Source organism: Hibiscus syriacus, unplaced genomic scaffold (genome assembly GCF_006381635.1).
Source record: "Hibiscus syriacus cultivar Baekdansim isolate YM2019G1 unplaced genomic scaffold, ASM638163v2 tig00111769_pilon, whole genome shotgun sequence".
NCBI classification, from domain to species: Eukaryota; Viridiplantae; Streptophyta; class Magnoliopsida; order Malvales; family Malvaceae; genus Hibiscus; species Hibiscus syriacus.
Genome location: NW_024063172.1, coordinates 2,458,619 through 2,483,243, shown reverse-complemented (window position 1 = coordinate 2,483,243; position 24,625 = coordinate 2,458,619). Strand labels below are relative to the sequence as shown.

Genomic DNA, 24,625 nt, shown 5'->3' with positions numbered 1-24,625 from the left:
TATATGATAGAATTATAGCATACTATGCGATAGACTGATAGAATATCTCATAAAAATTGTTAAGACTCGATAAGAATATTAAATTATTTAATTGACTCAACTTCTTAATTTGAACATGAATCGAGTGAATTCAATGGTAAAAAAAGTTATTATTATTCTTCGAGGTCCCGAGTTCGAGCATTAAAAATGTCAAAAGTGTAAGTGTTTAATGTCAAATTATTGAAAATTATTTTTGAATAAATATTGTATGTATTTACTTCGAATTAATAAAAAAATTCTTAATTTGAGAATTTAGTTGAATAAAAAAATCTTATACTTAATTAATTTCTTTAAAAAGAGTCCATGTCTCATACACTTTCATTTTTTTTAAATAATTGTACGAGATCTTAAGCTTTTATGATATAATTAGATATTTTAATTTAGTTTTAAATTTTAATTTAGTATCTAAATTTTTTATCCATACAAATACTTAGACTTAAGTTTTTAGTATAAATTAATTTTTTCCAAATTAATATTTATAATAAATAACTTATACATATTTAAGTCATTAAGTTAAACGCAAATACAATTTAAATTTAAAAATTAAATCTAAAAAATTAATTGAACCATAAAAAATTAAGTACCAAATTAGATATGATCAGATTTATAAACCTAACTTCAAAACAAAAATCATTATCAAATTAAACTCATAAATTGAATTAAAATATCAAAATATATATTAATAGGGTTGATTCAAGTTGTAAGCAACTTAATATCGTTTAAGGTCTACAGTTCGAGTCCTTATGTATATAAAAAAAATTTGCTTGAAGACTCACATATTAAAATCAAGTATACAAAACATATCAGTTCGAGTTCGTTAAGACGAAACCTCTAAATCGAGAGGAAAAATAATAATATCAAAATATATGTATGCTACAGCTACCTCCTTTAATATATGCAATAAATTATCAATATTTTAATTTAATCTCAAAATACAAAAATTATTTGCTGCCGACACTTGTTCCCGAACCTACCACTCAGTGGGAAGTGCCTGGTATGGTCCCAAACCCAAACCTCTTCTTCAATTACATCATCCTATATATTTTTTTAAAATTTTATGAAAAAATTTAATGGATTTAAATACGTATAAAAATATTAAATAAAACAAACATGGCTTATATTAAACGAATATAAAAATATTGAAGAAAACATATGAATATAAAAGTAATATTACAAACATGATTAAATATAATAAAATTTTAATTAGTCAACAATTTGTATTACATAAATAATATAGAAACTTATTTAAGTGTAATATTAAGAAAAAGGAAAAAAGGTTTGTCCTTCTCTGGATTACTATACTGTCTGTCTGCAAGCTTAAAAGACAGACAGAAACAGAGTGAACTGAATTGTTCTTCTTTCATCTTCTTTTTCTTCTAACTCGAATTCTGAGATTTTTTTTTAAATAAACCAAAACAAGATGTTGTCTACGAAGTCAGAATCAGATATCACAAGCCTAGCTCCGTCATCGCCGTCAAGGTCACCGAAACGTCCAGTCTACTATGTGCAAAGTCCATCTCGAGACTCTCACGACGGCGACAAGTCGTCGACGATACAACCGAGTCCGATGGAGTCGCCGTCGCACCCTTCTTCCGTCGGACGTCATTCGAGGAACTCGTCGGCGAGCAGGTTCTCGGGGATATTCCGGTCGTCGTCCGGGAGGAAAGGTGGGCGGAAGAGGGATGATAAAGGGTGGCCTGAGTGTGGGGTGATAATGGAAGAAGGGTCGTACGATGAGTTCGAGGATAAGGCCTTCGTTAGGCGTTTCCAGGCCTTGATTGCCCTCTTGACCTTTGTGGCTTTGTTCACGGTGTTTTGTTTGATCATTTGGGGTGCCAGTAGGCCTTACAAAGCAGAAATCGTGGTCAAGGTATGTTCATTTGCTAATCATCCTTTATCTTAAAACATTTGTACAATGATTGACATTGGACTTCGAATCCCATTTTAGATAACTTTTCGAAAAATTATAGAATAATTGAGCTCCTTGTCTTAATATCAGAAGTTCATTAAAGTTGATAAAAGGATAGCCATGGATTAGATTAGGTCTGGTTTGTACTTCATTCCATAAGAAATTAAACCACTCCATAACCATTGTATTTGATTCAATCTCGATATAAGACAGTTTCTTCAAATCTGAAATTCAATTTTTATGAGATGAAATAACGACTTAATTATAAATAATAATATAAAAAGTGATTTTATTATAATTTTATTTAATTATATAAGGAATAATTTTAATTTTATGTGAGTTGAATTTTTATCCTAAACTCTAATTATTTCATCCTTTCGATTGAGTCGAGTTGGGTAAGAATGAGTTAATCGATGATTTTTATTTTATAACTCAAACTTTAGTTTGAATTTTTTCGAGTCGAGTCGAGTTTATGAAATTCGAGTTAAGTGGAATTGTTCGAGTTTGTATTTGAATTTAGTTGTAAATATTTATACTATTATGATATTTTTCGATTCTAATTTAAACAATTTATTTAATTGTATATGATGTATATATCTTCATATGTTTTTCATGTGGTATACATATATCATACAGAGTCGAGGGATTTGACTCGAACTTGAAAACCACCTACTAATTATTAAATTTTTTTAGTTATGCGAATACTATTTTATAACTCGGTTCGAATTTGAATTTTTTTTAATCGAATCAAGTTTTAAAATCGAATCAAGTCCAATACGAATTGGTTAAGTCGGATCCGAGTTAAATACCCATCCTTAGTTGACAGTAACCTTAGAACAAGATAAATCATAAGTTTTTTCACTTGTATTCAACTGCAATGCATATTGCATATTACATCATTTGGCTTTCTATGTTGAGTTGATTTGATGAAGAAGAATGCGAGTCTTGCAGAGCTTGGCAGTGCACAACGTTTTCGTTGGGGAAGGCTCGGATTTCTCAGGGGTTCCAACAAGAATGCTGACTATCAATGGCACCTTGAAGATGGGTGTTACAACCCCGCTACGATATTTGGCATTCACGTCAGTTCTAACCCCGTCAATCTCGCATACTCGGAAATCACCGTCGCAACCGGTCAGGTACGATTTTTCGAAATCCCGAACATGTTTCAATTGTAAACCTTGCAATGCAGTGAAATGAAAGTGTTTCGAATCGATTGCAGCTGAAATATTATCAGCCAAGGAAGAGCCATAGGATCGTATCAGTGGTGTTGGAATGGGAAAAGGTACCACTTTATGGAGCTGGATCAAGCTTGACGTTTACACAAAATGGTGCCGCTGAAGTTCCGTTGATACTGAAGTTCGAAGTCCGGTCGAGAGGATACGTGGTCGGAAAACTCGTGAGAACGAAGCACCGGAAACAAATTTCTTGCCCTCTGGTCATCGATTCTATGAAAACCAAGCTCATTAAGTTCAAGAAATACGAATGCACATATGACTGAAAGTCTTGGTCAAGATGAAGAATCGCAATCTCCTTTTCTTTGGGTGTAATTGTTTATTGTTTTGCTTAGTCTTTTGAGTTGTTCCTGGAAATAAGACAAATGTATAGACAAAAATGTTTGTCCAGTTCAGTTGGTAGAGCACAAGACTCTTAACCTTATGGTCGTGGGATCGAGTCCTACCGAGAGCATTTCATAATTCGGAAGTTCCACAGAAGTTGCTCTCAATCTGGCGTTGGGGGCCAACCTACTTTCATACCTCCCCTTATCCTATATTACGTATGGGAAAAAAAGGTAAGTTAATTTTATATTTTATAGACGATATAAGAGGTTCTTGTGCTTGATTTTGCTAAGGAATGTCAATATAGAGGAGATTTCAAACAAAATAGTGTTAATCTATAAGCATAATGATGACACAATAAAATAAATATTAAAATTTATCGAACAACATATAATCGAATTCAAGTGAAAATAGTACACGACGAGAATAAAGACGTTTGCATAAACTTCCATGACTTTAGCTAAAGCAAGCACCAGCTAGATCTAAACTATTCAAGAAAAAGAAGCTAGATTAAGCATCAAGAAGAAGGATCTCTTTCTCTTCGATCTTCAAACACTTCAATTCATCATCTAGACAATTCTTTTCGAAACCGGTTCTCCACCACCGCCTCCAACAACGACAACCAGCCTTTCGTTCGCTTCCACCGAGTCTGATGGAGGGTGGGAAGACCCTGCGACCACCACTGCATTATGGAATGGATCGTTGTCTACGAATCCGGCTTCAACTTCATCATCGGAAAAGTAAATGGTTTTGGAACGTGATTTGATGGCGGATGCAGCTTTGAGGAAGGCCTCGTGTATGGAATCCGGCGGAAGAGCGCAATCCTCGAGACCCGCGTCTTCAAGGCATGGAGCGAGGATCTTGTCTAATAACTCCGTGGATTCTCGCCCTCTCGTGGCATCCATGAAACTTTTTTTTTTCTTCAAAATGGTTGAGAAGAATGAGCCTCAAACTTCAAGGAGGAGAAAAGGATTTTTGTAATTGGAAAATTCAGAACGACGTGAAACCTTGACTTAAAAATCGCAAAATTGGAATCGCGATTTACCGGAAGAACAGAGCATTGCGTAAATACAGACCTATAGCTACACCCATATGCCCTGGGGATTTCTCTTTGTCAGCCTATACTTTCCCAGGCCCAACAGTCCAATACTCAAATATTCCTGCTAAGAAACATGTAATATTATGGGAATAACCTATATTTTAATTCAACTTATAAACTACGTAAATGGTAAAATTTTCCTTTCAGCACTAAAGTTTCAAAAATAATGAACCAATCACTAATATTATCGATGTAAAAAATTGATCACTCAATCGTTACCGCAATCATGTAAATCTGATGTGATGACAACTTTGGGCGATTGAGTTGGTACTGTTTGACTATGTTGGTATCCTTTTTTTTTGGTAAATAACGGTAATTTTCTTTTTAAAGGATAGCATTATGGATGATAAAGGAGGGCAGCTCAGATGGTGAAGCTAAATCATCCAGCAAACTGCTGCCACATCAAATTTTTCAGTAGAATCTCCCTTAAAAATTGTAAAAAGAAATAATCAATCATAAAACCAAACCAATCTAGCAACGTATTTCGGAAGAAGTCAAATGAATAGTTTGACTTCTATCATCAACTCCGTGATCAATAGCCGGATGAAGATACTAACACGTTATGCTCCTTTAAACGCTTCTGGAAATGAGCCAACCGAGTTTGTAACTGCGTGATCCCAGCAGCCTTCTGAGAAAGAATAGCAGTCAACCTCGATATATAATCATCCAGCTGGTTCTCGGGTTGACCTGCTTCAACCAGCAGGTTCATCTCCTGAAATCGTTACATCCGAATTTAATGAAATCATGAAAGCAACTCAGTGAGGTAAAGAATAACTTGCGAACCCAGGTTTACCTCTCTGACAATATTCATAGTTTCCTCCACTTGTTTCCTGTGGGCATTTACAAGATCCTCCTCTTCCTGTGTAAAGGTACACTTGAGCTTTAACATTCAATCAAGTTAATTTTTAGGTCTCTTTAGCAATAATAATCCTCTTGTAAAAATTACCTGTAGGAGAGCATTCAAATCATCATCTGAATTTGAATGCTTAAAGTCAGATCTTACTGGTTTTTTCCATTTGGTTTGACCCGTAGGTTTCGGTAACTTGTTCTCCGCTGTAGAGAAACCTCGCTCCCCATTTTTCTTCCACATCACTTTCTCCTGCTCAAAGGTGTCTTCCGAGGCATCAAAATTATCTCTTTTGTCTTGGTCAGGCCATGTATCATTAATATCATCCTCGAAGTATGATGATGCAGTTGGTAAACCCGAAGATAAGGGCTGAGCAGTGGATTCTTTCAGATTTAAGGTCGAAGATAAAACATCTTTCTTTGGGTTTCCCCCTTTGGAAAGGCTCTTCACCCTGTATGTAATTTTTACATCGAATAGAAGTCAAACACATGAAAGAAAAAGGCAATTAAAACCAGAGGAATGACTTTAAAAAAAGATGTGTAAATATTTTGTTATAACTAGAGAAGTCTTAATTACCTATCGGCATATCTTAAGGTGTTCAGAGTGTGTTCACATGACCCTGAATTTGGTGAAATGCAAGATATCATAACTGTTCGGGAATTTCCCATAAAAGAGTCCCTTAGAACTTCCGTCAGTTTACTGCCTCTGAAAGGAATGTGTCCCTGATCATTGTCAAGTGCTCTTATGCACTCCTTCAAGGCAAGCAAGCTCTTGTTGATCTCAGCACCTTCCATTCTGCATTACAAATAGAAATGGCTAATTAAACAAGCACGTCAAGCAAAACTAAATTCACACACCTATCCAAAATTTGTCCACAAGGAAAAATATTTGGTATGCTAGATCTGAAACCATGAATTGGAACCAAACTTTAAATGCAAAAACATCAAGTCCAGGCATTTTTGGACTGCATAAACACGTTTCAACTTTGAAATGTTTGGACATTTAGAGGTCAACCAGATAAGTCAACTACATGGAGTTAAAAATCGAGATGATCCAGAAACCGTGGACTATTTGGCATAACTGTCTTCAAAATTCTGTCTGTTTAGATTAAACTAACAACACTATTTTTTAATATTAAGCTCTGTAATTGAATCTGCTCCTTATCTATGGTCATTTTGCAATTTAGAAGATGCACAGTACCTTGTCTGCTTATCATTATCTGTAGTGTCTGCACCTCTTTCACTTCCAGCCAGATCTATAAAGGAAAGCTTGCCAACAAGACGGGGGAGCTTTGATCCATTTCCATCAACAGATCTCTTGATGGCAAGCTGAAGTATGGCATGAGATCGGGATGATTCCTCGTTTGCACCTGTGGTACCAGTACTTCTTGTGCCATTTCCTTTCTCAATAAGCTCCTTAATAGTCTCTACATCTGATACTATGTACTCTTGCAGACCCACAATACAAACTTGCTGCTTACCATCCTCTCGCATGCAAAGTTTTCTGCAGAAAGAAAGGTTAGTTTTTAGCGAATTTAGAAACAATAGCACTGAACGGAAAAGGAGAAAGCTTGCAACCATTAACAACTTACTTCCTATCACCGAGAAGATCATACAATTTTCCTCCATATATCTCAAAGAAGCTTACAAACAACTGAAACCCTTGGTTCCTGTAGGTATGGTGCATCAACCTCAAAATATCCCTAGAGGCTCTAAGCGGAAGCGGCTTCATAGTATAGGTTTTTCCACTCCCTGAACAAGAGAAAGACCTCTAAGTGCAAGATGGCTTAAATTTGTAATTCATAAATAAGAGATAAATTGATGCAGAAAGCAAATTATATGTTAGTGTCAAACAAGAAAAATTCACACTGAAAGAAAACCTCCAACAAAGAATCCATCTAAGATTTGGTGACAGTTATTTACCTGTTTGACCATATGCAAAACAAGTGGCTTTGATGCGTTGAAAAATTATAGGAATTATGGACTCCACCGTCTCATGATAGACCTAAAGAAAAAAAATGAAGCCAAGACAGGGTGAGAAAAACTTTCACTCTAAGAAATCCATATCCTGTAATATATTCTAACCTTATCCACTAATAAGTTCAGACCATCTGCTCACCTCATCATTAGAAACCTCCTCGTTCAGCACTGCATCAAAAACAAATTCATGCTTCTCCAAGTATTCTGTAAGGTCAACCTACAAAATGTCAAAAATTAAACATGTCAATGTATGTAGTATTTGGATAGACTAATACACCTATGCTACTATGCTAGATAAATAGTTGAAATGAGTATAAAAAAACAATTAACAAATGAAGATGGCATAAAAATGCTACAAGTTTTTTAATATGTTATGTCATGGCATAAAAAACAGATAATACTTCTTCCAAGAAGGATCAAAATAATCACTTGAAACTAGAAATACAAGTGAACAACCTTTGAGATTCCTTATTGATGTACAAAACTGCTGTTTAAAATAATTAAATGTGAAAACTGCATGTCATTGGTTCCATTCACAATTTTTTTTATTAGTTTACTTCAGGTATAAAACTGGGAAATACATATTTGAGATTTTCTGGGTTTATTTTGGATCGCTATGCTTTTATGTGACCTTTCTATTTTGGTGTAGCCTTGACCTTGTAGTGGTTAAAATAATTTAATTGTTACCTTAAGTTTAGTCTCATGAACTATTAGGGAGTTGGAAAGGGTCTCTATGATATCTTCCTCATTCTTTGCCAACTCCTTTTTATTGAGAGGTCTCTTGCGCACCTGCAATCAAAAACCCATAGAAACAGAGTGGTGGTGGTAGTAGCTTGATGTAAGATACTGGGACGTTGATCATTAATCTACTCGTGCAAAACATGTGATGCATGAATCACAAGATGGTAAAAAGAATCTACTGTGTTTGTTGGTGTTGCAATCCCTTTAGGTTGAAACAAGAGTAAACTATGAAGAGATAGTCGAAGGTAATCAGCAGAACAAAGACATACCACCACTTTGATCTTTGCAACTGAATTGACCTTCTCTTTGTCTGCAGCAAAGCTTTTGAGGAGGCCATTCTCTGGCACACCACCAGCTCTGCCTGTTTGTTTGTTATTTGAAATATAGGGTTCATTGTCATTAAAGCTTCCGCCTCGAACTGGATTATAGAGAGAAGAACCATTATACAGGTTGGGAACAGGCATCTGCTACCAATAAAAAAAATCATTAACATAAACAAGCATAAAAATTGAATTACTCATACGGTTGAATCTATTCTCTAAGAAACTATTCTCTGAAGTCTGAACTAATGATTCTATGTATACACCCCAAAAGAGAACTGATGATTTGATAAACTTATGAAGCCCCCATTCTTTATTTGTTTATTACTGGACTACTCCATCAATATTCAATAGTAGACGTGAAAAATAAATCCACTGAATTTAAAGAAGCAGTGAATGACCAACCTGAGGCAAAAGCTCTGTATCAAAAGAATGCAGATCCAGGAGACCAGGACTAATTTCATTGGGCGACTCTTCACCATTCTTCCTCTGGCTTGATTGCCGTGAACTAACTGGAGGACTCATAGGCTCAGTGAAAAAATCGTTCCCCATATTGAAATCCCTCTGCACATTCCTATAAATCCTAGACGCTTGTCCTCCTCCATCTCCACCGCCGTAGAATGAATAATCCTGTTCCCAATTCAAGCAGAAAAATAACGCAATCAAGCATTCAGATATTGAAGTAATAACTAAATTGCATTGAATGTTGATCCATAAAGATCCAGAAGTCAATCCTCCAATCAAAACCTTCCAGCATTACTTTTTACTCTTCCAAGTAGTACAGATTAACACATAATTTCTCTTTTACTTCTAGATCTTTTCATTTCCCCCCATAGGAAGTGGATTTCAGATCTACAAAAAAGAAAATTATCCAAAAAGAGAAAACCCCATTTTTGTTCCAACGAAATGGCATCTAAAAACCTATAAATTATTTTAGTACCAAAAAGGGGGTTTCCTCTCCAGCAATTCTACTTATCATTAAGACTAAAAATCATGTAATTATAGATCTATACAATTTTCTTACATTGTCCATTTTATACCAAAAGTAGTATGTGTGAGTAGATAGAAATTTTCATTTTGCGACATCTGCGAATTACCCGAGCCAAACACAATTCAGAAATCTAAAAAGAAAAAAAAGTACGATGACCTGAAGAGGAGGAATTGAGTTGTTAGAAGAGTGAAGATGCTGAAGACCAGCAGACTGAAGCCACCTTCCATTCGACGTCGTTTCCAAGAAGTTATCTGAGTATTGCCTCTGATGGTGTACCTGCAACCCCGACGCACCAGATCTCTTCCCCTGCCTGCCCATTCCGTTCATCTCCCACAACTCTCTCCCCGTTACTCAATTACTTATACTCGGAATCGATTTGTTTATTTAAAAACAAAAACAAAACCTGGAATGCTTCGATCCAAAGCTTCCCTTTCTCTGTCCTTCTTAAAATAAAATTATAAAAGGAAAAGAATGCACCCGATCACCCGATTTACAGTTAAATGGATCTTAACCGGGTATCTACCCAAAACAAAGAAGCTTCTCTCTTCTTTTTTTGGCTTTGGCTTTTGGTTACAGACAAGATTCAAAGGAGTGAAAAAGAAGATGACTCAGTCTGTCAGTGAGAGATTTTTTTTTATTTTTAATTTTGAAGACAAATTTCGAGACATGTGCGGCACGTGCCGTGTGGGTGAAAGGGAGCGAGAGACCTAAAACGGCGACGTATTGAGTTTTGATTGGGATAGCGGTTGATCCGGTGGGCCGGAAATTGGTACAGCGGATGTTTTCTTAAGAATGGGCCAATCAGCAACCAGCATCCCAAATGGTGGGACCCTGTAGAAATTAATCCGTTGCGAGGCCGGTTTTTGAGCCTTCTCGTTCAAAACTCCCACATTTGGAGGGATCCCTCTATCTTCCCCACACGTGTCACTATTAATTATAGATTAATAAATCATTAGATGGATATCGATCATTGAACAATATTAACTTTGTTCCTTCATTTTATTTTTATTTTTATTTATTCGTAAAAATTACATCATTTACTGATTTTCTATTAAAGTGTACGATTAAAGAATTTTATATAAAAATAGTTATATTTTATCTATAAAATATTATACTATATATTAATAAATTATTTAAACTATAAAATGTTTGCTTAGGTTATTTCTCTCGTATTTTATTCATAGTTAATAAAAGGAAACAGGGCAATCAAATTTGTGATATTCCCTATAACCATAAGCGTAAGAAATTAGTCATTTAAGATTATATAAAAAATCTAAAAAAATTCGAATAAAATTTAGATATGAATATATCTGACTACTACGTCAAACGAACCACAATATATTAAACTATTGAAGAACCATCGACAAATGTAAATTAGAGTCAAGCACGGTGAGAAAATTATCTACGAATACATGTTGCATATCCAAATCCAATTTGAGGATCAAATGTAGGAAATATCAATGGAATAATAAATTAACACCATCTCGATCAATCATAACACTGTCAAATCAATCCATAAGAAAAATAAACGACAAAAATAATCAAACAATCGAAAAAATAATAACATGTTGAAATACAAAGAAAAGTGTGATACAAAGATTAAAAAACCGTGCCACCAAAACAAAGTTATTAAAAATAAAAAGAATTAAATATATAAGATACAAAATAAAAAAAATATTTACGACGACGATTAACACTAAAACTGTTGTTATTGTCTATCAATCAAAATTATCTTAACAATCATTTAAAAATTATGAAAGAATAAGACTCAGTTTTATTAATCTTAAAATACCAAACAATTCAAATTTTAAATTTTGAAATATAATTTTTTTAAGTAGTTTAGAATTATTATAAGATAGTATATGTTTATAAATTTTTTAATCAATTGACAACACATATCATGTAAATATAATCGTTTAAACCCAAAATCTATTTTCTATTTAATAAATAAGAAAGGCTACTTATTCAATTCATAAAACTTAAATCTTAAATTTTGTTTATAATTTTTTTCATTATCAATATATTATTTCAAAATTATATATTATTGAGAATCAAAATAATTTGTTATTGTATATCAAATAATTATATTTTAGTTTAACAATTATTAGAAAAACAAAGCTTAACAAAATAAAAGCCACAACCTTTAAAATGTTTTTAATAATTAAAATTATTTATTAAATATTTAAATTAAAATTTAAGATAATATATCAAAGATAATTGAATAATGAGTGAAATAAATAAATGGTCATCTCTTATAGGGTTTTACTTTATTAAGTTTTTCGACTATTACAAATTATAGGATGATCTTCTGATTAGGTGATGTTTTATTGAATCCCTCATAATTAAATGTTACAAAATGATTATCCGACTACTCATGTGTTCTAAACATATCATTTTTATTAAATAATTATCAGTCATCTGAGCTGGATGTTAAACTGTTGATTAGTATATGATAAAATCTTATCACATAACCGTTTGAGATGTATTTTGTGGATTAATTCTTCGTTTATATTATGTCATCGAGTCAATATTGGAAACATTATGTAATTGAAAGCTATAAAGCTAGTATATATCATTAAAATATGATTTTATCATATTTGAGTCACCAGATTAACGTCTATGTCAGAAGGTCATAAAATTTTGGGTAAATTATATGATTGACTACTTAATTATAACCCTTTTTCATTTCGACCACCATTTTTGATTTTTTTTCAATCAAACCATCAAACTATTTAAATACATTTAATCAGGTCATTAGCCGTTAACAGTTAACGGAAGTGTTGACGTGGCAGTTAATGAAATTGATATAATTTACATTTCGTCCTTATTACTTACACAATCTATTAAATTTGTCATAACTTTAAATTAATTCATTTAAGAACTTTTATTAATTTAATTTAAATATTTTTTCTCTAATTAGATGGTAACACGTGGTACCATATGATGGAAGAAAAATAAATTGAAACAGACTTGTGCTTGGAGAGGGGAGGGGAATCAAACCCAAGACTACAAGGATGAAAATCAATGACCTTAATCACTGCTCCAAGATTGATTTTTGGTATAATGCTTACATCAACTAATATTTATCTTCTAATATAATGAAGACTAGAACTATGAAAATTGAAGCAACACTAAAATGACTTGATTCGAATAAATTAATATTTTAAAATATATTATTTATATTCAACCTGACCCACTCAGAAAATATATTGTTTATATTCGAATCGTCCCTACTTGATTCGAATAAATTAATATTTTAAAATAGTTAAAAATATACTTTTATTCGACTTACAGTTAAAAAAATCGACCCACCTAGAAAATATATTGTTTATATTCGAATAGTCCCGAATTGATTCGAATAAAATAATATTTTAAAATAGTTAAAAAGCATACTTATAATCGACTTATAATAATTTTTAAGTATATTTTTTGTATTCAACTTATAATTATGTTATAAGTATAAAATTAATATTTGACTTATATTTTTAAAAAATATTCGACCCACCCAAAAATATATATTGTTTATATTCAACTTATAATTATTTTATAAGTATAAAATTAATATTTGACTTATATTTAAAAAATATATTCGACCCACCCAAAAATATATATTGTTTATATTCAACTTATAATTATTTGATAAGTATATTTCTTAACTATTTTAAAATATTAATTTATTCAAATCAATTCATTTTAGGGTCCGTTTGGTTTACTGAAAACGTTTTCCGGAAAATAAAATCTGGAAAATGTTTTACAGAAATGTAAATCATTTTCCAGAAAACATTTTCCAGTGTTTGGATGGTACATTGTAAAATGTTTTACACTGTTTAATTAATTTTTCTGAAAACAGTTTTTAGAATATGTTTTTAATAAAGAAGCATACATATTCGATATGTAGTTTATGAGGCTTACAAGATCCATTCTTTCTACTTGTTAGTTCTTTAGACTTGTACAAGTTTATTCTTTTATTTGAGAGAGAAAAGCTTAGACATGATTTATTCTAGAGATGATATCATTTGGATTAATACATCAGGCTCGAGCCGAACATACAATGAAGTTGATTGCAAGGTTCTAGTATAATTAAAATGATTACATCTTTGCTTCAGCTACCCTGATTTTGAAGATTTTGCCTTCAAAATCTATGGAAAATGATAAGCAACAGTGTGCAAATTCTCCAGAACAATGATCTAGGGAAACAATAAAAGACACATGCATTTAACACCAAAGAGATATCCTTTATTAGAGACAACAAATATTAAAGAATGACTATTTGTACACTATGTTTAAAGCAGCAAAACACACAGAAATCAATGGTATATCATCATTCCAGTTTTCATTGGCATACAAACCATTTAATCGATTACATCATACGCATGATGCGCTGTTAAGGAAATGTGCCAATGCCTTGTCTGTCATTGTCATACATGAGTAATGCTTCGGCCACATTGTTAGCTGAGAATCCCATTTCTCGCAGTAGGATGTAGCCGGTGACAAATTCCCGAACCAAAGGAAGAAAATAAGCAACATAACGGCATAAGAGAAAGAAGATTCTTTAATGAACATTTTGAAAATGCCAGATGAATATCCAGAAGAATTGTTGAAACTACTCAAGCTAAAGCAATTGGACTGTCGCTAGGTTCTGATAACAAGTAAACTCATTAGGCTTTGCTAATACATTGGTGCGACAATATATGTCCACATACCTTGGTTGGATTGTCGCCATAATTTGCAACCGCAACCATCACTGCATCACGGCTGAGTCCAGAGGTAATGTATTTGCTCACCACATGGTCTGAATTTGCACCCTGCACATTCAAATCATTGTTCTTTTTCATACAAGATAAACCCTTAAAGCTCAACAAATATGAACTAATTCCATCAAAACAACATCATTAAAGACAACCCATCGCACATACAAGTTAAAATGTCAATGAAATACATAAAAGAAGGTCTAAAAATTGTAGTTGGAATGTGAATAACAGCGTACCATTGAAGAAGTGGTTTCGGTTGGCTTTGAAGCAAAGTTTTCAAAGCCAAGCTTGCTCCAATTCATAATTTATTTTTCCGCTTCAGCCAAGATTTTCCTCTCAAAATCGAAATCAAACTGGAAATTGCTTCGAGAAATATCCGCAACTTGAGGAGACAATTGAGGCTGCAACAAAATGGCAAATTGAAAAGCAACCGACTGGAAGCTTACCGGAGGAGTAATACGATACTCTAGTTTCAAAGCAACTCTAATGCCCAATCCAGCTGCCACAAAACATAATTAGGAAAAATGAAAAAAATAATTAAAAAAAAGAACTTTTTAGGAGATATAGTTTACATGATGTTGAAGGAGCAAAAGTCTGGTGGAAAGAAGAGGCTCGGGTTGCAGTAGGGAGAACGCCGTGAGCGGCGGATTGACCACCGACCCTTGGGTATAATGGAGCTCCGTACATCTTGGTGAAAGGGGAACCAGATGCACTTCTTGGTGAAAGGGGAGGAGCACTGCCAGCAAGAAACAAGGAAGGTAGAGCATTTCTTATCGATGTACTTCCAGATGAAAAAGGAGAAGATGAAAAGAGAGATGCCTGAGAAGACGACCGCCCGCCTCGCCGGTGAGAATGAGACCACTGAGTCGATCGATTTTCCGGTGTGGAGCAAGGGACAGGAGAACAAAGCTTCTTCTCGCTGTGGAGCAAGGGACTGGAGAAAGATGAAAACAACTTACCCTTTTCCAAACGGCAAGTGATTTTACCGTGTTTTCCTCTCCCTATTCCATTGACCGTAAAATAAAATCCGTTGACCTTAATATTTTACGGAAACCAAATACAGAAAAATGAAGAAAACATTTTCCGTAAAATATTTTTCCTAAACCAAACAAACCCTTAGTGTTGTTTTAATTTTCATTGTTATGATCTTCATTATATTATAAGATAAATATCATATAATGTAATCATTATACCAAAAACCAGTCTTGGAGCAATGGTTAAGGTCATTAAATTTCATTTAAGAAATCTTGGCTTTGATTCCCCTCCCTCTCCGAGCTCAATGTTGTTTCAATTTATTGTCCTTCAACTATGTGGTGTCACATGTCACCGTATGATTGGAGGAAAAATATTTAAATTAAATATAAATTACTTTAATAAAAGTCATCTAATTATATTGTGACACATGTCATCATATAATTGAAGAATTAAATATATTGAATTTATTTAAAATTATGATCAATTTGATAGATTGTGTAAGTAATAAGAACTAAATATAAATTATATCAATTTTATTAACAATTATGTCAGTACTTCCGTTAACTATTAACTGCCAGTGGCATGATTAAATGCATGTAAATAATTTGGTAGTTTGACTGACATGAATTTAAAATGGTGGTCAAAATGAAAAGAGATTACACATAAGTGCTCAATGGTATAGTTTATTCAAATTTTTAATGAAAAATGATGAGTTTGAAATATATGAATAGTCATGTGTTAATTTTATAACTTTTAATAATCAATAAACTTAATAAAATAACACTATATAGTCAAAAGATCATTTTATAACTTTTAATAGTAATGAGGTTAAAAAAAATAAAATTATATAATCGATGAATTATTTGTATATTTTACTTTTAAATAAATTAATAAAATATTTAGTTTAACTTAATAAAGTGTAAAGTCAAATAGTTATTATTTATTGAGATTTTCGATTAAAATACCCTAAATATTTGGAAACATAAATGTTCAATATTTAATATGAAATGATTGGAAGATACTAATAAGGTTGTACTTACCCGGTTTAGTAAAAAAAAATCAACGCGGAGTTTCCAACGATTTCCTCCGCAGATTAAAATGAAACAGTCGACCTTTGAATGCATTAGAAACTTCTCGAACTAACCAAACACCTCCAACGAGCCTTTTTTAGTTCCCTCCTTCAATCATTGTTATCAGAGCCTTGAAACCAAGCAAACAGTAGTACCCTCCCATTGAAGCAAATCCACAAGCATCTGGTAGCCATGGCAGAAGACGGAGCTGTAACACTCTACAACAACACTGCCATCACCGACCACAAGCAAAACCCGGTCTCCATCAAAGTGGGCCTCGCACAAATGCTCCGTGGCGGAGCCATTCTCGAAGTCTCATCGCCCAACCAGGCCAAAATCGCCGAAGAAGCAGGCGCCTGTTGTTTACTCGTCACTGAACCGAATCCCCGAGGCATCTCACGCATGCCGGATCTTGGTCTCATCAAACAGATAAAACGGGCCGTTTCGATCCCCATCATGGCTCGCTCCCGCGTTGGCCATTTCGTTGAAGCCCAGATACTCGAACGAGTCGGCGTCGATTACATTGACGAAAGCGAGGTTTTAGCCTTAGCCGATGAGGAGAATTTTATCAACAAGCATAATTTTAGGTGCCCCTTTGTTTGCGGCTGCAAGAACCTTGGCGAAGCGTTAAGTAGAATTAGGGAAGGAGCTGCGATGATTAGAACACAAGGAGACTTGTTAGGCACTGGTAACATTGTTGAAACGGTTAAAAACGTCAGGTATGTGATGGGTGAAATTAGGATCTTAAATAACATGGATGAAGATGAAGTATTCGCATTTTCAAAGAAAATTGCAGCCCCTTACGACTTGGTTGCTCAAACCAAGCAAATGGGGAGACTGCCAGTGGTTCAGTTTGCCGCTGGTGGAATCGTGTCTCCGGCAGATGCTGCATTGATGATGCAGTTAGGGTGTGATGGTGTTTTTGTGGGGTCAGAAGTGTTCGATAATTGCTTGGATCCGTATAAGCGTGTTCGAGGAATCGTGGAGGCGGTTAGGCATTATAACGATCCTCGTGTTTTGGTCGAGAATAGTTGTGGGTTGAAGGAGACGGCGGGGCTTAATGTCGGTGAGGAAAGGATTGAACAGTTCGGAGAATGAGGAGTTTGATCAAATAATGCATCTTCTATTTACTTCTTGTTGATGTTATTGTTGAGAATATGGGTTCACTTGTTTTAGTTTTGCTATGGTTATATTTATATATACTGTATTTTGTATGCTAAACTAATACAAAAAAATGAACTAGAATAAGTTGGTCATCAGTCTTTCAACATCGTCTTGTATGTTGAACTGTTTGAGGCTATATATAATGAAGGAATGAACTAGAATAATTGGTTGACCATTTTGTCAACCGCCTTTGTTCCCTCACTTCCTAATTGTCTGTGAGATCGGTTGAGTGGTTAGTTGCTCCAGTAATTACTGGTCCATAGAGTAATTGAACTAATCACAGCCCTTGTTAAGTTGTTTATTTTTTGTGTTATTAAACAATTGTTCTTTATTTTCGTTTGTCGTCTCTTTCTTTAGTTATTGCAAACGAAAAAGTTTGACCTTATATAGAGGAGACTTGGAATTATAATATTAGTTCCATGTGTTTACTATTCCAGTTCTGTACTTAGTAGGATCTTGTTGTTTGGGAAACCACTCACCTTTTGCTTATTGGGACTCGAGTTGTTTAATCAGCTTCTGATCCATACAGCAAACACAACTGACCATTGTTAACTATCCCATAGCCTTTGTATATGCCACCATCTGATTGACTTCTTTTTCCTTTAATGCAAATGATGCATGTTAATGTCTTCGAAGAGATGCCTCCTAGAGTGTTTTAGCAATTTGGAACATGATTTTGAAAGTCATTGCTATATTACGTTTTTGGTTGTTCATGTACCCCATTAATGCATCATATCATTAGCTTTTGTAAATGATGTTCGAACGTTACACTATATATGAATAATAGCCATGAAGATTGCAATGGCACCCTGTTAAGTTGTTCATTTTTTGTGTTATTAAACAATTGTTCTTTATTTTCGTTTGTCGTCTCTTTCTTTAGTTATTGCAAACGAAAAAGTTTGAGCTTATATAGAGGAGACTTGGAATTATAATATTAATTCCGTGTGTTTACTAGTACAGTTCTGTACTTAGTAGGACCTTGTTGTTTGGGAAACCACTCACCTTTTGCTTATTGAGAGTCGAGTTGTTTAATCAATTTCTGATCCATACAGCGAACACAATTGACCATTGTTAACTATCCCATAGCCTTTGTATGTGCTTCATTTATAAATTGCCACCATCTGATTGACTTCTTTTTCCTTCAATGCAAATGATGCATGCTAATGTCTTCGAAGAGATGCCTCCTGGAGTATTTTAGCAATTTGGAACATGATTTTGAAAGTCATTGCTATATTACGTTTTTGGTTGTTCATGTACCCCATTAATGCGTCATATCATCAGCTTTTGTAAATGATGTTTGAACGTTATACTATAGTCTATATATGAATAATAGCCATGAAGATTGCAATGGCACCCTGGGAACATCTTGCTACATGTAAGTTGTTAATGATGTCAGTTAAAGTATAGGATCATGTAGATTTTCTTTCGTATTTCAGTCTGTACCAATGTAAACAGATATGAGAAGTTCAAGAGAACACAATTCTTGGCTTATTTAAAAGCTTTTGAATTTACCTAATGTTGCTTAACAGCTTCCTCTCTCGATACTTGTGTGTTAACTGTGAAGATATTCATTTTTTTTCATTTTTATGTTATTATTATTATAATTATTATAATTATAATTATAATTATTATTAATATATTATTTAAAATTACAAGCCCAAATGGAAGCCCAATTACAAACTTGATGGCCCAAACCAACGAGCCCATAACAAACCCTAACAGATTAGGGTTTTCTAATTCCTCAGCCGCCATCTTCAATTCCAGCCGTTGGATCTGGTTTGATCCAACGGTCCACAGTTTGCCAGAGGAAACCCTAGGGTATCAATACCCTAGGGACACGTCCCACCGCCGCCGTTGCTGCTTCCAGAAGACTTCACCGCCACACCAACGTTCCAGCCTCCACCACGTCTACCAAAGAGTCCAGAAGGCCGGCCGTAGCCGCACACGTCTCCCCCAAACAGTGAGTCACCACTGGGAGTCCGGTGACTCACCAAAGGGCATTCTTCGGACCGGTCTGAGACGAACACCGGTGATGGCTATAAAGCCATCACCCCATCTGCAAGCAAGAAAAAAAAAAGGAAGACAGAGAGAGAGATACAAAGAAACAGAAAAGAAAGAAAAGAAAAAGAAAGAAGAGAAACTTACTGTCATCGGAGAACCCCAACCGCCACCGGATCTCGCCAGAACCTTCGAAACGCCGAAGGTATTTTTGTAGATTCGCTCCGATTCAGAGCTTTTTAAGGGAAGAGAACACCGGGACCGTCCTTAGGACGGTCCGATCTACCCAATAGTATAAAAATAAAATTTCCGGCCACCGGATGCGGTGGCCGGCGGTGCCGGTCACGGCGGCAGACGGTTGCCGTCCGGTGACCGGCTTTCCTCCGGTGAGGGAAGCTAGAGAGAGGGGAGAGCTTTGTTCATTCTCTCTCAGTTAGAGAGAGAATGAAAATTGAAAAATGAAAGAGATGGCCCGAAGGGCCGGCTGTCTTGGGCATTAAATAGCCCTTCCCAAACGACGTCGTTTTGGGGAGGGCTATTCGTGTAATTAAAGAATAGTTAAATCATTTCCGCAGCCATCTAAACTTGTAAACTTTACATTTTAGTCACTAAATCGAGTTTATAATACTTTTAATTCAGTCTTCGAATTTCAATTTTATTCATTTTAATCCTTTATATTAAAATAATATATTTAGGATAAATAACAGATTTAATCCCTTAATTTTAATAAATAATATTTTAATCCTTAGTTTATATTTTTAATTTATTTTATTCTAATATCCGAATTTTAGATAATTTTATTCTAGTCACTAAATAAATAAAATAAAGAAATAGCATGTCTAATCCTTATAATTTTGATTAATTATGAATTAGATTTTTAATTTTATTTTTACTGTAATTTAGTCATTTATTTTATATGTTTTCATTTATTTTACTGTTTTTAAAATATATTGTTTTAGTGGTATTTTTATTTTATTTGTTTATATTTTTAAATATTTTTTATATTCATAAATATATAATAATAATAATTTTTAAATATTTGTTTTTAATATCAAAGAAAAGGACAGTCTTAATACAACTGGATGTCCTATTCTGATATTTTAAAATTAAAAATTAAACAATGTTATTTAAATTAATATTTATCAATATCAAAGAAAAGAGCTGTCTTAAGGCACCTAGAAGTTCTTTTCTGATATTTTTAAATAAATAAATATTTTTTATATAATTTTGAAATAATAAGATTATAAATTAAATATATTTTTAAATTTTTAAAATTTTAATAATAGAGACAATTTATAATTAAAAAGTACCAATTTTGGGCGTTGTAGGGGTGTTAATCCTTCCCTAAACGTAACCGACCACGAATCCCTTTTTATTATTAAAAAGAACGAATTTTTGGTTATAAACGCAGATCAGTTCATTTTTTATTAGTGTTTTCTTAAAACTCTTTTAAAAAATAATTTTTAGGTATTCGACCTACCTAACCCAAAAAGGTCAATGGCGACTCCAAAATATTTCTAAAACACCATTTTTTATCCATATTACTTTTTCCAACCAAGTAAAATTTGTACCCGGGCAAAAACCGGTTACGACAGCTTGGCGACTCCGCTGGGGACTGGTCAAACTTTTAAAAAAAATCAATTATAAATTGTCTCTATTAATTAAAAATTAAAAATTCATATATTTAATTTTTAATTTTTTTTTCTTTTCAAAATTTTTATATTTAATTATTATTTTCATAATATTTACATGTTTTATTTATAAGTATTTTATTTCATTATTTATTTTGTCAGAGGTATGAATATTTCTCCTCACACACAACACTTGCATTGCATAACATAAAGCTCTATAATTGAGTTGTCCCTTTTAAGTGGGAGTGAAAGCGACGTCTTCGTGAGAATTTATTCTCCGTGTCAGACCTAGCAAGTAACTTCCGGGGTTCATATGCTCTCTGTCTTCGTGAGAATTTATTCTCCGTGTCAGGCATAGAGAAATGTATCCCCTCGAATTGAACTCGATCCACTTTAGTCTGTGATGGACTAGGATTGAGGGTTAGCAACCCAAGGGGGCACTAACAAGGACAATTCGAGTACCTTTATTCTTAGATCTGAAACCCTGCATATAAAAAACCTTAGAAACTCTTCCGATCAGAAGTCATGCCGAAATTTTGTCTAAAATAGGAGTACACACAGGAGAAATGAATTTTGACTTTCTTGTTAATTTATTTATTAATTAAATTACATGTTTATTTAAATTATTTAAATTTAGAAAAGCATGTTTAAATAAAGAATATTTATGTAAATGTTATTACTAAATTTTTTTATTATGTAACCTAATTTATTTTCTTTTTGTGTGTTCTTTATTTTTCTGTTTGCATTGCAACATACAAGATAAAAGACATTGATCCTTGTGTTAATTGTCTCATTGGAAAGCCTTCATCTATGGATAAAAAGTGTTCAAATCAAGTAATTCTAAACTCAGAAGTAAGACAGTGGGCTGAGGACTTACAAAGACGAGAAGGAGACAGCCTGCAGGATGATTATGTATCTGACTTGGCCAGTTATGCTCCAGTTTCACTAAAAAGAAATGATATGCAAGATTTGCGAAGCATTTGGGAAAGTTGGGATTCAAACAAAAAATTGCAGTTTTATCAGACTTACGGAGACATCCCATATTTGCTATATGTTGAAGTTGATGATGAATTACTCAGAGCCCTAATTCAATTCTGGAATCCAGGGTACAATTGCTTCACTCTCAATAAAGAGGACTTGGTCCCTACTATTGAAGAATACACAACATTGCTACATATTGAAGGGGTGTTGGAGAATCGAATCTATTCAAAGTCAATTAAAACTCAACCTTTTCGAGTTAAATTAGCAAAGATTGCCGGGGTACGAGAAGAATGGGTAGCAGCCCGTACAAAACAAAAAGGCGAAAGCGAAGGCATTGCTTGGACCAACATTAAAGAACTTATTCAGAGCCATCCAGACTCTAAAGTACGATTCGATTTATTTGCTCTGGGTATATATGGTATGGTCATCTTCCCAAAAGTATTGGGATATGTGTAAGCTGCAGTGGTAGATTTGTTTGAACAGCTACCGAAAAAGATTAATCCTGTTTCTGCAATCCTAGCAGAGACCTTCAGATCGTTAAATGCTTGTAGAAAGTTAGGAGGTGGACGATTCTCAGGGTGTACCCAGTTGTTATATGTTTGGGTCCGTAGCCATTTCTGGAGGACAGAAAAGATTTCATACCGACGTTTTAATACGGATTACTCACCATTAAAAGAATTTCTGGAGCAGGAATGGCCGAAAGAAATTAAGAAAGATATGTGGATTAATGCCTTTCGAAATCTGCAAAACAATGACGTTGTTTGGCGCGCCCCGTGGCAAATCCAAAGGGAATTCTTTTACAGATGTGGTGATTACAATTGGATAATGCTGCTTGGATTATGGGGAGGAATTGGATATGCACCACTTCTGGTCATAAGACAGTATGAAGGTCGTCAATTTGTACATGTCACTGCTGGATTACAGTCATCTGAGTTCGCATTCCACAGCAAAAATTATAAAAGAAACATCATGGAAGCCGTTACAGCTTGGAAAACAACTTTTTGTATCCGAGCTAAAGCAGCAAAAGAAATGCTAACTCCTGATTATGAAGAATGGAGATCTGTCAGAAAAAACGAAAATATTCCTCTACCAGATCAAAATGAGGATATCTCTATGGAAGATCGCATTAAGGTGGTTCCGTCAGAGATTGAAATCTTGAGAGCTGAGTTTGAAGCAGAAAGAGAAGGCTGGTCGAAAGAATTAGAGCAAATGAGACAAGATAAAGTTATGTTGGGGGTTGACATTGAATTTCATTCATCACAATGTGCAATGTTGAGAAAAGATAAAGAAAAAGGTGAGGATGAGTACAGAGCCTTACAGAAAAATTACCAGGAGTTATATAAATCCCGAAAAGCATCAAGATCAAGCCAACCGACGGTACAGATGACTAGAGAATTGAACATCGAGAAAAGACGAGTTGAAGATCTGAAAGGAAAGAATAGCTGTCTACTCAAAAGCCTTGAAAAAGGAAAGCAAAAAATGGAAGATTTTGAGGTCGACAGAAGAGAGCGAATTATAAAACACAAGGTTGAACACCGTGAGATCATGAATGAAATGCAAAGAGAAAGAGATCGAGCCAAAGATTTAGAAGAAATGAAGAGTGACATCTTTAATAAGTTTGAAGGTGAGAAAAATATCATGTTCAAGGGATTTGAATCTGAAATGAACCAGTTGATTGCTGAACTTGAAGTCAGAGGCCAAAAGATGGAAGAATCCAATGTTGAAAAAGAAAAATGGGAGCTGGAAAGAAAAAATTTCAACACCAGATTTGAGGTAGAACAGGAAGTGGCTAGAAATTGGATGCGAAGATGCAGAAACAAAGATGTGCAGATCCAGAAGCTTAATCAAAGAACACAAGAAGCACGAACAAAACTTGAAGAAGATCTGGATCAGTCTAGAAATAAAAACTCAGAGTTTAATGCTTACATTTTGCAACTTGAGGAATCGTTGTTTCAAGAAAAGGTTCGTCTAGGGCCTAATGACCTCAAAGAAAGTAATGAGGAAAATGCTTCACTGCGAAGACGCATTAGAGATCTTGAAAAAATTCTGCACAATTGTCAAGTCAGAATCACTGAGTTAGAGCAGACTATTGAAGAAATGAATGAACAGTGGCAAAAGTCAACTGAGTTTTATGTGGAAAGAAGTGAAGAAAGAAGCAATATGGTGTTCGAGGCCATGGTTCAAATGAGCGAAGTTGCTAGATATGTTGGGGAACTAGCTGTTGAAGCCAAAATAATTGAGCATCAAGTTGATCCAGTTTCTAAGTGTGGAAAGAAGGTTTCATGGTTAATGAAAGAAATTATAGAGCTTAATAGGAAAGCTATGCCTTATCTGTAGTTATGAACTATTATAAAGAAACTTTTGTATGCCGATGAAAGTTGTTCTATGACAGTTAACTTTTTAGGATCAATGTTTTTTACATACATGCATTTTGTATACATTCATCATTCATTTCATAATTTTCGCTATGAATTATTATTTTATTTATTAAGATAAAATTCATTAATTAAAATTTGAAAAAAAATAATATTAAAAGATTTTTCAATCGCAGTTACTCTGGCCAAAAGAGAAATA

General features: G+C 34.0%; 6 protein-coding genes across 6 annotated transcripts in view; 2 read left to right on the top strand and 4 right to left on the bottom strand.

Annotated features, from left to right (window-relative positions):
* The window catches only part of LOC120169432 (golgin candidate 5-like), a 45,412-nt gene extending 35,116 nt beyond the window's left edge, over positions 1–10,296 (bottom strand). The window contains exons 1-2 of the mRNA XM_039177576.1: positions 10,291–10,296; positions 6,151–6,153 (exon numbers count right to left, since the gene is read on the bottom strand). The gene's annotated coding sequence lies outside the window, so the exon portion shown is untranslated. The remainder of the gene's footprint in view (positions 1–6,150; positions 6,154–10,290) is intronic.
* Positions 1,402–3,555, top strand: LOC120169435. Its single transcript, XM_039177579.1, has 3 exons — positions 1,402–1,909; positions 2,900–3,084; positions 3,168–3,555. The coding sequence occupies exons 1-3, from the start codon at positions 1,460–1,462 to the stop codon at positions 3,169–3,171; spliced, it is 639 nt and encodes a 212-aa protein (XP_039033510.1). The 5' UTR covers positions 1,402–1,459; the 3' UTR covers positions 3,172–3,555.
* Positions 3,935–4,953, bottom strand: LOC120169436. Its single transcript, XM_039177580.1, has one exon. The coding sequence runs from the start codon at positions 4,407–4,409 to the stop codon at positions 4,074–4,076; it is 336 nt and encodes a 111-aa protein (XP_039033511.1). The 5' UTR covers positions 4,410–4,953; the 3' UTR covers positions 3,935–4,073.
* Positions 5,005–10,122, bottom strand: LOC120169433 (kinesin-like protein KIN-13B). Its single transcript, XM_039177577.1, has 13 exons — positions 9,954–10,122; positions 9,638–9,872; positions 8,896–9,120; positions 8,440–8,634; positions 8,117–8,218; positions 7,569–7,646; positions 7,373–7,454; positions 7,042–7,201; positions 6,651–6,953; positions 6,027–6,245; positions 5,550–5,901; positions 5,397–5,462; positions 5,005–5,315 (listed from the first exon to the last, which is right to left on the bottom strand). The coding sequence occupies exons 2-13, from the start codon at positions 9,806–9,808 to the stop codon at positions 5,136–5,138; spliced, it is 2,133 nt and encodes a 710-aa protein (XP_039033508.1). The 5' UTR covers positions 9,809–9,872; positions 9,954–10,122; the 3' UTR covers positions 5,005–5,135.
* Positions 10,297–14,178: 3,882 nt separating the features above from the next.
* LOC120169868 lies at positions 14,179–16,471 on the bottom strand. Its single transcript, XM_039177950.1, has 5 exons — positions 16,433–16,471; positions 14,805–15,267; positions 14,679–14,731; positions 14,469–14,633; positions 14,179–14,286 (listed from the first exon to the last, which is right to left on the bottom strand). The coding sequence occupies exons 1-4, from the start codon at positions 16,469–16,471 to the stop codon at positions 14,538–14,540; spliced, it is 651 nt and encodes a 216-aa protein (XP_039033881.1). The 3' UTR covers positions 14,179–14,286; positions 14,469–14,537.
* On the top strand, positions 16,333–17,613 carry LOC120169778 (pyridoxal 5'-phosphate synthase-like subunit PDX1.2). The gene has a single exon (XM_039177894.1). It carries the CDS (start codon positions 16,470–16,472, stop codon positions 17,373–17,375), a length of 906 nt encoding a protein of 301 aa, XP_039033825.1. The 5' UTR covers positions 16,333–16,469; the 3' UTR covers positions 17,376–17,613.
* The last annotated feature ends 7,012 nt before the right edge of the window (positions 17,614–24,625 follow it).

Coding starts and splice junctions, on each gene's coding strand:
- LOC120169868 (XM_039177950.1), bottom strand. CDS start 16,471: ATGGCTACCAGATGCTTGTGGATTTGCTTCAATGGGAGG. Junction 14,732..14,804: donor TTTTGCTCCTTCAACATCAT/GTAAACTATATC, acceptor GTTTTGTGGCAG/CTGGATTGGGCATTAGAGTT. Junction 14,634..14,678: donor AGTATCGTATTACTCCTCCG/GTAAGCTTCCAG, acceptor ATTTTGTTGCAG/CCTCAATTGTCTCCTCAAGT.
- LOC120169778 (XM_039177894.1), top strand. CDS start 16,470: ATGGCAGAAGACGGAGCTGTAACACTCTACAACAACACTGCCATCACC.
- LOC120169433 (XM_039177577.1), bottom strand. CDS start 9,808: ATGAACGGAATGGGCAGGCAGGGGAAGAGATCTGGTGCGTCGGGGTTG. Junction 8,635..8,895: donor ATACAGAGCTTTTGCCTCAG/GTTGGTCATTCA, acceptor TATTGGTAGCAG/ATGCCTGTTCCCAACCTGTA. Junction 8,219..8,439: donor TTGCAAAGATCAAAGTGGTG/GTATGTCTTTGT, acceptor TTTTGATTGCAG/GTGCGCAAGAGACCTCTCAA.
- LOC120169436 (XM_039177580.1), bottom strand. CDS start 4,409: ATGGATGCCACGAGAGGGCGAGAATCCACGGAGTTATTAGACAAGATC.
- LOC120169435 (XM_039177579.1), top strand. CDS start 1,460: ATGTTGTCTACGAAGTCAGAATCAGATATCACAAGCCTAGCTCCGTCA. Junction 1,910..2,899: donor AAGCAGAAATCGTGGTCAAG/GTATGTTCATTT, acceptor CGAGTCTTGCAG/AGCTTGGCAGTGCACAACGT.